Source organism: Clupea harengus, chromosome 2, assembly GCF_900700415.2.
Source record: "Clupea harengus chromosome 2, Ch_v2.0.2, whole genome shotgun sequence".
NCBI lineage: Eukaryota > Metazoa > Chordata > Actinopteri > Clupeiformes > Clupeidae > Clupea > Clupea harengus.
In genome coordinates, this window is record NC_045153.1 from 21,933,623 (window position 1) to 21,944,983 (window position 11,361).

At 44.3% G+C, this 11,361-nt stretch overlaps 1 protein-coding gene across 2 annotated transcripts in view; it reads left to right on the forward strand.

The window, feature by feature from the left end:
* The window catches only part of itgbl1 (integrin, beta-like 1), a 69,327-nt gene that overhangs the window by 53,190 nt on the left and 4,776 nt on the right, over positions 1 to 11,361 (forward strand). For both annotated transcript variants that reach the window (XM_031586747.2, XM_031586748.2), the window contains exon 9: positions 8,112 to 8,258. In XM_031586747.2, coding sequence (XP_031442607.1) covers positions 8,112 to 8,258 — 147 coding nt within the window. The remainder of the gene's footprint in view (positions 1 to 8,111; positions 8,259 to 11,361) is intronic.

Genomic DNA, 11,361 nt, shown 5'->3' on the forward strand with positions numbered 1-11,361 from the left:
AGGCTAGCACAGATGGAACAGACAGGGGCTTTGCCCGAAAGCGCGCCCTCCGCGTGGTCCCTGCCTAGGCAGGTCACGCACCGACGGTGGCGGTCGCCCTTGGGACGGACGTGAACGCAGTCGGGGTAGTGTCTGGCCATCTTTTATCAATCTGAAAGTAGAGAAGAATGTTAAAACACAAGCACACTATCTGCAACGAACACGTTGTTAGCAAGCTAGCAGGCTAGTCAGAGACTTAGCCAGCCAGGCAGCAAGGATAGCAGCCACTACTTTCAAAATGAAATTAAGCCAATGAATTTCGTAGCGCCCTGAGCTAGTGAGGGTTAAGGAACCCGGATAACTCACCAACCCGTAGAGAGCGAAAGCACACAAAACTCTTTTGACTGTGGTAGAGCGTTTGAGATATGCTCGGAGATGTTCACTCCGTCTTGCGAAGTTTCAAAAGAGGCAGATCTGAGGGCGCGTAATGATATTATAGTGCTCCTGGAAGGCGGGGCCAGGAGCGCGCGCTGACAGATCTCGCGGCCTTTCAGGCGTGAATAGATAAATGCTTCGATTTGTACCCCATGACTTACGTCATGTACCATTATGTTATATCGCAGTGAACTGCGATAAGGAACTTGCCATGCCCTTCCTAGTCCCTTTTGAAGCTGTCTGACCAGACCTCTCACATCATTCCAGTCAGAACACAGTTACCTTGTCAGCTGGTACTTCTTCAAGCCTTTGAATTTATAGACAGCGTATTCACCTTTCCAGGAGCAGAGTACTGGTACTAACTTGAGGGGAGTGTCTGTACAAACTGCTGACAGCAGACAGGAACATCACAGATGTAAAGAGAGGAGCAGAGAGCTGTCATTGCCTCCAGAGTCCTGGTCAGAGGGAGAGGGATGGTGAGGTTCCTGTTGGCCACAGTGTTTTTTTTGTTTGTTTGTTTGGCCATCACTTTAACAGATGGAGGCAGAAGTCAGGGTTCATTTGGAGAGCGCTCTCCTCTTCCTGTCCACTCGTACACAAGCCACACGTCCAGAGGCAGGCAGCGGGGGGTAACCATGGTGACTCCCTGGGTCTGGTTCTGACTCCCGGTCATTAGGAGTGCTTCTCTGAGGGCACCTGTGTGTGTGCGTCTGTGTAGTGCATATGTGTGTGTGTGTGTGTGTGTGTGCACATGTAGTGCATGTGTGTGTACTGTAGTTATTCTGTGTATGTGTGTATGATGTGGGTAGTGTATGTACTGCAAAACTCACACACACACACACACACACACACACACACACACACACACACACACACACACACATACATACACAAACAGACACACACATGCTCTAATGGCAGCTTAGCCCAGAGCCGGCCCCAGATGGCCCTAATCACTATCTGTACCCTGACTTTCACTCCCTGGCCAAGGATATTATTACCTCCCTCTCCCCTCCATCTCCGGGCTGTTAGTGTCACTGGCTCAGTTATAAACAAGGCCTGATGACAGCCAAGAACAGCCCTCGGTGGTAAGGGCACCTCAGACGGCTGCACACACCACTGTGGGTCAGGAGGTGGGTGTCTCACTACATACAGCTAAGGGAAGCACAGCAATGTTAATAGCCATGACCAATAACGTAGTCTATTGTAAACTCACAAAGTCAGTTTGATTTTTTTATCATGATAATGTGATGGGAACATTTGGGTGTCAGAATTAGAGTCTGCGGAATTGAATAAAGGGGTTAATGGTTTGATACGGGAGGCTCACATACTCACATGCCTGTTGCATACCATATTAATGTGTGATCTCTGATCTTAGCGTAGGGGGCAGCTGGGTATGTATAGAGATAAGCATGCGATGTAGAGAGATATCTGCCCATTGTGTGAGGCCCCCTAACCACTAACTAAAGAATTTAGTAACTTATCTTTTGCATAACTAAAGACATTTTTGCTGAACTGCCACAAATAGACTTTCATGGAGTTTCATGGTGTTTAACCATCAGTAGGGAGTACGTGAGGTGAGCCCTGCCACTTGACTACATACACCAACTACACCCAAATATCACTGATAAGCAGAGAGCAAAACATGAAAGATGTGGATGTGCTACATAATTGCAAACATTTCTCTACATCGTGTCTGCCTGAGGCCTGGAGCAACCCTTCCAGAGCGGTGCTCCTATCTTCCTAGCTGTTCACTCTGATGGTGACAGGAGAGAGTGTGTGTGTGTGTGTGTGTGTGTGTGTGTGTGTGTGTGTGTGTGTGTGTGTGTGTGTGTGCGCGTGCGTGTGTGTGTGTGTGTGTCTCCATCGGAGCAGGGAGCTTTTTCATGGTGCTGCACTGCACCATCACACACAAACAAACACACATTTCCCTCTCTGTTATTCTTCCCCCTCTCCCTTTCATTGTGGATGGTGCATTATTAATGACTTTGCGTTTCAGCCACTCCTAGTGTTATACTACTAAGTAACAGTGCCAGGGGAGCCCGCTGGGTCGGCAGCGAGGGTTGCGGGCAGCCCCTCTTTACTCTTTGCCAGTGTCTGCCCTGGCACAGCAAATGGGCTTTTGAAAAAAGCATGGGGTTCCTGTGCAAAGTGATGGCGGTGAGATGGAGGGCATGAGCAAGCAAATAGAGAGAGCTTTCAACCACTACTGAACTGCTGTTGCAGGATTCTCTCTCTCTCTCTCTCTCTCTCTCTCTTTCTCTGTCCATCTCTCTTTCTCTCTTTCTCTGTCCATCTCTCTTTCTCTCTTTCTCTGTCCCTCTCTCTTTCTCTCTTTCTGTCTCTCTCTCTCTCTCTCTCTCTCTCTCTTTCTCTCTTTCTCTGTCCCTCTGTCTCTCGCCCAGTGTCATTACTTTGTGTCGACGCGAAGATCTTCTCAAAAGCTCTGGCTAATAGATTAAAAGGCTGTATGTCAATGTTAATTCATGAGGATCAGTCATATTGTGTGCCCGGAAGGATTTACATTTTTTTTTTAATGTATTTTTATTTTTAGTGGGGGATATTATTACTGTGGCTAAAAATAATTCTCTGGTCATGGGCTTTCTCTCCTTGGACCAACAGAAGGCATTTGATAGGATGGATCACAATTACTTCATAAAGACCCCGGAGGTTTTTGGTTTTGGTCCACTATTGATATCTCTTATCAAGCTGTTGTAGAATGATGTTTACAGTATGCTCAGGATGAATGGTTCCTTAACAAGACCATTAATGGCCACTGGGGGTAATCTACAGGGTTGCTCCCTGTCTGGACTCTTATATTCAGTTACTATTGAACCACTACTTGCTTTAGTTAGGAAGCGTATGATTGGTGTAGCTGTTCCTGAATCACCACACGTGGCCCCAGTGAATTTGACTGCATATGCAGATGAAGTGACGTGACAGTGTTTGTGAGGAGTGCACGTGATATTGTCAATTTAACTTCCTGTTTAAGCAGGGGACTTCTGCTTGGATTAATTGGGGCAAATGTGTTTGCCTCCTGCTGGGGGACTGGCATGAAACGGGATCACCAAAGCTTCGTCAGCAGTGTGAATGTGTGAGGGATGGTTTAGAGGTTCTTGGGCTTTATTTTGGGAACTGATCTGTACTTGCAAAAGAACTGAGATGGTCTAACAGATAAAGTCATTGGTAGGCTCCAGAGGTGGAAGTGGATCATGCCACAGCCTTCATACAGAGGGACATGTTTGGTGATAAACAACCTTGCTGCCTCCATGCTCTGGCTTAGGGTCACAGTTTTAGACTTAAATCTTTAAAAGCAGGGGTCACTAAATCATCTGATTTCATTGATCCAACAACAATGACCCAATAACAGCAGTGGCAGTCTCCACAGGAGGTTTCAGAGCAGGTCGGGCTGGAATCAGTTAGGCTTGTTGAAGGGTTGTAGGGTAGTCTTAGGGCTTACATGCCTCAACCTTCAAGAGAGTCAGTTGATCGTGCATTGATAAGGGGTGAAGTGGGGTAGTTCACCTCAAAGGATGGGGATTGAGGATTACGTACACTGGGTGCTTCTTGTCGCTGGGTGGGTACCAGGACTCAATGTTCCACACAGTTGTGAGGAAGATGTTGTTCTCTATCTGTGTGAAAGTTGTACACCTTTCACAGCTGGAAGGTCGGCCAGACACTAAATGGAGGGCCCATCTATCAGTTCCCAATGGGGTGTCTCCATCATTGAGGCTGTTTTATAAGTCTCCACTGCCCAAAAGATCAGGTGATATTCAGTCATCACAAATCCCCAAAAAATATGTTAGTGGCTTGACTTACAATTTCACCCAGTTGCCCCTTTTGTAGTCTTTGTTGTTTTTCACCTACTTTGTGAATCAGCGGGGCTAGCTCCACTGTTCCTGTTACTGGGGAGGACATTGATGAGGTTGGGGTTTCTGCTCTCCAAGACCTTGTTTTATTTGCTTGTGGGTACAGACAGGCTTGTGCCTGCTAATGTTTTTGTGGGACAGGCTAAATTGGTTTTCCTAAAATGTTGTAAGGGGGAAAATGAAGTCCAAGAAACAGGACTTGACAGCTGTGTTTGGGTGGAGCATGGGTTTAATCACCTGACGGACAACTTGGCTCGCTTTGGGAAAAATGGTGTGCAGGGGGAGAAAGAGTGGCTATTAATGATTCTGCTAGGCTTGTACTTAGCTGCTGATGTAAGCTGATTTGTTTTTATTGGTGTTTGATGGGTGTTTTTAAGATGTTTAAAGATTTTTAAAAGTCTTCCTCTCTCTGTCATTCTCTCTCTGTCTCTCTCTCACGCCCTCTCTCTCTCTCTTTCTCTCGCTTTCTGTGTCTCTCTCTTACTGCCACACACACACACTCACCCACACACCCACACACTCACAGACACACACACACACACACATTTTTACCATCCCACTGCACATAAAGGTGCCGAGCCCAGTGCAGCCTCATGCAAACTTAATAGGATCTAATTGTCGGGGTGCTCTGGTCAGACCAGAGACAGATGAAAGAGCTGCTGTTCAAATAAAGCACCACTTTCTAGGTGACTGCACATTTCTGGTAAGCTCCATTTGGCTAACTAAGCGAATGTTTTATCTTTGTCCTTGATACTCTGATTTTGCCACAAACAAGTGACAGCTAAATACGATCCTGGCAAATAGTTAATGAAACAACACATACTAAGTGTGAAATGCTTAATAGCGCCAAATGGAACACTGGACAAACGAGTTGTGGATTATGAATAGGGAGCTACATACACCAATGCATTGCAGTGTCCAGATAATGTCAACATTTAGTCATGTCAACTAAGGACGCCTAAACAAAGCAGGGGCGTCATGCAACCTTTTCTGGAGGGTGGGCACCATTTTAACCATTTTTAACACACACACACACACACACCACGTTAACTAGCTACCACATACGCACATACCACAACATATTCCCGTTACAAAGCCTATTTATTGAGCAAAAAGGCAACATTGCTAACATTGCTACCTAGCCCGTCCACACAAAGACTAATTATCCTACTTCATAATATCAGTTAAAGCAGCATTATATAATTCTGGTTTAAAACTACCAAAGAAGCATGCAGAACACCACCAACAGCCCAGTTGGCACTGATAGAAGCTTGCTTGCTAACGTGCCAACTGGCCTCTTTCGGTGGTAGTGTTGGCGATGCCGTGCTGTGAGTGCTGTGAAGGCTTTTATTTGATTATTTTCTAAGTGTGTTCCGTCCCCCCAGACCACAGAACTACACAGTGCGTGGCCTAGATGGCTAGTGGGGACAACAGGTGTGTGCTGTATGTCTGTCCTTCACATGACCATATACCATCTCAATTCATTTGAAGATCATACCAAAAGTAATTGCCTATAAAAACATACCTCAACAAGTGTCAAATTGTTCCATAGTGTTGCTTTAATTACCCGACTTGTCCACAATCTTGATCTGTATAATCTCTCCATCAAACTGTCGGATAACAAAGGGAGAACACTTAATTGTTACCGGACCACTCCTCTGCATGTCAGTGCTACAACTTACTCTGTGCCATGCCAAAGTCACTGACAACTGCCTATGCAAATGTGAGACTCGTGAGAGACATATTTAGTGCAGTTCTAAACTTATAATCTGTCAGAGGGGACAACATGTAGCCTATGTATGAAAACTCATCATTTTCCATTATTGTTAACATTAGGACATTTTAAGCCAGAATTCTGTGTTTAAAATATTTTGTTTATTAATTGGTTACGCTGAGTCAGTGGGCCACAGAGAGAAAGGGGTTTTGATATTGGACTTCACAAATGATTAGTAAAAGCTGTCATACCGTGGCAGGCACATTCTGGTATGTCATGCCTACTAAATAAACAACCATGTCTTGCAGGTAGTACTTTAGAAATATCACAGATTAACCCTCCATAGATTGATTACATTTAAATGTTGATACATCGGTCAACCTTTTCGTCAAACAAATCAGTGTTTGATGGACACTTTGTAAATTCACCTCAAAGGGAAAGATTTACAGATATTATAGTTACCGTATCCATAGTCAGCATCTTCTCAAGAAGTGCATAGATATTTCATAGCAGGTGCCATGCCTATTGTTCAGCCTACTGTATCTCTACACACTTGTTAAATCAAGCCATTTTTACACCACAGAAGCAGCAATGGAGAGAAAGATAGAAGCCTCTGAACCCATTTAATTTCCTCCTGTCCAACATGAAAGCCACCCACGCACAGGAATCCCACTCACCTCATCTCTATCAAAGCCTACAGGGAGAGAGAGAGAGAGAGAGATAGAGAGAGCAAGGAGCACAATCACTTGATCGATCCAGCAGTTGCTGCTAACCTAGCATTACTCCAGTTGAAAATCAGCAGTGAACCATGATTATTTTCTCTTAGACAGTCTTCTAATGCGCTTCTAATTGTAATGCCCCATATTACTCAAAGCTACAAGATATCATTATAATGTTGATTAATTTATGTTAGCAAGAACAATATAACCATAGCTTTGACAAAATATTAATTTCGTCATCCCAGAAAAACATCCATGAAATAACTTCGAAACGAGAATCTGGTATATATATTTAAAAAAAGAAAGAAAGAAAATCAGCAGAGCATATAATTGCCTCGGCATGTTTTTAATTGCTCTGAACATCCAGCCACTGATAGAGGTGTATCCAAACAGCCCCATGTCTGTTTCTGTGCCTCGTGTCTCACCAGCTGTGCCTCAGAGACAGGTAGTCCAACAGGGCCAACATTGTCTTTAGCACTGCGTGACGAGAGACCACATTCTGGAGGCATTGAATTGCAGCAAACGCATATAAACCCACTTTCGCTCCATAAACCAGTTCACTACTTAGGCCTAGGATACAATCCATCCACCTTTTCTGTTTACTGTTTGAATCTGTAGCCTCTACTTCATAACCCTGCCTTCTGTGGGTTTTTGCACTGCACTCTTGAATGTTTTAAACACAAGAGACACGTGTTGTTCTCATTTAGGCCAAGTCCCCCCCCTGTGGTCCTGTTTGGGTGCGTGGAATGTAACATAAGGTAAATCTGGCTTTTGGAGACTGCAGAGGCAGGTGGCCAGGCTGGAAGAGGACCTCCTCAGGAGGCTGAGCTCATCCCTCCGACTCCACCCCCAGGCTCCAGCAGCAGGCTGATGAAAGCAGCACACCGCTGCTACGCCATTAGCCATTAGCCAGTCCAGAGACGACGCTCTTTCAGCCAATTATGTGCGCTTGAATTGATCTGGTGTGTGTGTTGCACTGTTTGGACCTGCAATAAATGGTGTGTGTGTGTGTGTGTGTGTGTGTGTGTGTGTGTGTGTGTGTGTGTGTGTGTGTGTGTATGTGTGTGTGTGTGTGTGTGTGTGTGTGTGTGTGTGTGTGTGTGTGTGGGAAGAGGATAAACATGGAGTAAGTAAACGGGGAGAATCACAGAGGGCAATAGAGATGTGTGTGTTTTTGTGTATGTTTATGTGTGTGTCTCACAGAGAAAAACTGTGTAGGAAAGAGTGAACAGAGAAAGAGAAAGAGACTGAAACAGCAAGAGAGAGTAAAAGTATGATTTTTACAGACATATAGGGAACCCAGAGTTACTCATTGTGTGTGTATGTGTGTGTCTGTGTGTGTGTGTGTCTGTGTGTGTGTGTGTGTGTGTGTATGTATGTGTGTGTCCTCCCCAGGCCAGGGCTTCTGCTCCTGCGGCCGCTGCATCTGTAATGATGGATGGTTCGGCAAGCACTGCCAGTTCCCCCGCACCTGCCTCATGAGCGACGAGGAGAGCAAGAGCCTGTGCGAGACCGACGACGGAGTCATGTGCTCCGGAAAAGGTACTGTAAACGCTGCCGCTCCCAGTGCTCCCCACCCACCACGCAACACAAACACACACACACACACACACACACACACACACAGACACACACACACACACACACACACCCACACACACACACACACACACACCCCGACAAGTACACCTTACCCACAGGCTTGGGGAGGCTTTTAGACACTGCCAGAGGCTTGGCAGAGATCACCGTATGGCCGATGGAATAAAAAAGAAACACACACAACAAAAAACCCACACAATCCTGCTGAACACTCCATATGACAGCCTCAGTCAAGCAACCATTCTAAATCCACGTCTGGTCATTGTCGGATGTAAGGCATTTGGTGGCAGTTTGTGGTATGTGTTACACCTCATTTTTTTTTGTAGATACACAATCACTTATATTCTTCTCTAGGCACACACACATACACTCCCTGTCATTCATGAACATGAATGTAACCTAAAAATGGATTTTCAAAAGATAGAATAGCTTGGCACATGAAATGTAGAGGGCAGGAAAAACATTGGAGAACAAAGATGTCTAGTAGATGCCAACTCACATACAACCCTGAGCTTTGCTAGACGAATCAGAATACATTAACATACATTACATATATTACATCATGCTAGAAATTAAACAGCTCCATTAACCAGTTTCTGGGTTTTGCTACTGTTTTATTTCTATGTGGTTCAAATCATGACAAAGTAGTATGGTATTACCTAAACCCTACACCCTTCAAAGGGTGAAACTACATAGGATACACCCTCAATAACAAGGGCAGAATTATACATCTCACTCACACACATGTGCATCTGCATTGAATATGCATTTAAGCAGTCCTCCCCAGTCAAGTTCACTGATTAGCGATGCTTTTTTGATAACGCCTCAGTTGAGCCCCATCTCCCCTCAGAGGAGTTAGAGTCTCTCTCTCCTGCTCTCTATCTTTCTCTCTTCCCCTCTCTCTCTCTCTCTCTCTCTCTATCTCTGTCTCTGTCTCTCTCTCTCCTAGCTCCCTGTCATTAAGTTTCGTGCCATCCAGTCTGTTCGCCCGCTCTCTGCACTCCCACGTACCATCCACCAGCGAACTAATTAAAAACAAATTGAGGAGAAACAATGGGGTCACCATATGTTATTTTAAATCCTTTCTCTCTCTCTTTCCCACTCCCTCTCTCTCTGTCTTTCTCTCTCCCAGTCCGAGTGGCATTGAACTTGTGTAATGTGTGCGTGCAGAGGGAGAGAGTGAGTGTGAGTGTCAGTGTGAATGTCAGTGTGAGAGTGAGTGAGTGCAAGTGTGAGTGTGAGAGTGTGTTGCATCCTCAGACGCTACCTGTACAGTTAGGGTAAATACAATTGTTTTCCTTTAGCATCCATGTTTAGGAATGGGCACAATCTCTATACTTTTCTCTTCCACTCCTTTATGGTCTCAGTTCCTCTCTCTCTCACTATTCTCTTTTCTTTAGTTTTCTTTTTTTCTCTCTCCCAGTCCCCTTCACTTTCACACACAAACAAACATACAAAAATACACACACACACTTTCACAAAGACACACAGCTGCAGTCTTCCAGGGGTCGCTCTGTGATACAAGTTAAGGTAAAAATACCCTTTTCAAAATGTATTCTTTGGATTCCTTTTTGATGCTGGCTGATATAAATAGCTGAAATTGAAAAGCCATAGCTTCCCCTTAAGGCTAGCCTCGCAGGACGGGTTTGGGAGGGGTGGGGGTCAGTGGTGCAGAGCGAGAGTGGACGTATCAGCTGACCGCCTGCACAGAACACTTAACACCATATTATCCTGCTCCGACCCCGCCCTTGAAAGAGAGAGAGTGCAGCAGGTCAGTCTCTTATAGGCTTTTATATGAGATAGAGACAGAGGTAGGAGTCAAGAGAGGACACACTTCTGTTCTCACTGCATGTACGTACCCACCAACCATTTTTTTAAATACCACATGTGCTTACACATTATATATATTATTATAAGACCATATATGTGTGTAGTGTGTACATTCTTATGTGTGTGTACATCTGTGGTATATCTATGTGTGTGTGTGTGTGTGTGTGTGTCTGTATGTGTGTGTGTGTGTTTATTGTGTGGGTCCCACTTATATTAGGTGTTTTTAGATTTAATAACATGTAATCATATATGCTGACATGAGAAGGACAAGTATTTTTTCAGTACTTACGGAAGTACTCTAAAAGAGTTATGGAAATTCTTCTCTTTTTTCTTTTTATAATAACCCTCAGCACAAAATACAAGACAGACAACACAGTCTGTAATTTGCAGAAGATCCACCTCCCCTCAGTATTTCAACTGCCAGACAGTGTCCGCCCACTGAATAATCAACATGGAGTATCTTTAAATAAGCAACCCAGAGCTTTCGTTGTGGGCCCAAATAAAACCGTTGATTATGTACAGTTACTGCATTCAGATTAGGTTTTCTGACCTGAATTCATGACATGAAGAACAACAGTTTAAAACGACTAAAAAATATTCCCTACTGGGAAATATAAAAATAGTAAGAATCCAAATTAAGTTTACAGTCATTAGTTTCAATTCATATCGCATCTAGACTCAGGCTAACAACCATACTTCTTTTAGCATCATATCAGCCAGGCAACCGCAAGGCCTATTTAGCCTTTAGCCCCTAATCATAATTTCTAGTTTGCCTTCTTGTGTCTTCAGTATTTTTTGTATAACCAGGTCATTAACGTTGGCAGTAGTTTGTTGTTTTAACCCCGTAATTCTAAGCAGTGTTGAAACCAGTTTCGTTAACGTTGGTTTGGTATGCTCAGCCTTCACTGGCCAACATGAAGTTGGATTGTTTTGTGTTGTTGTGTTTGCTAGTTCACATGTACACGCATGTGTGGGTGTAGATGTGGACATAGGTTGATCACAATTAGACAACAGTAGTAAACCCCTTTGTTTTGGCTGGGCAGCTGTATGATTAAATCACACGCTCACCGTGTGTTATTACAGACCACTCAGTACCTTTCCCTACTTTAATTAGTTTAGGAACTCCTTGCTCCTGGGTGCATTTTCAAACTATTATTTTATCCCCAAAAAGGAAAACAACAATTAAAACAATGACATCAATAGGAAATTCAACAGG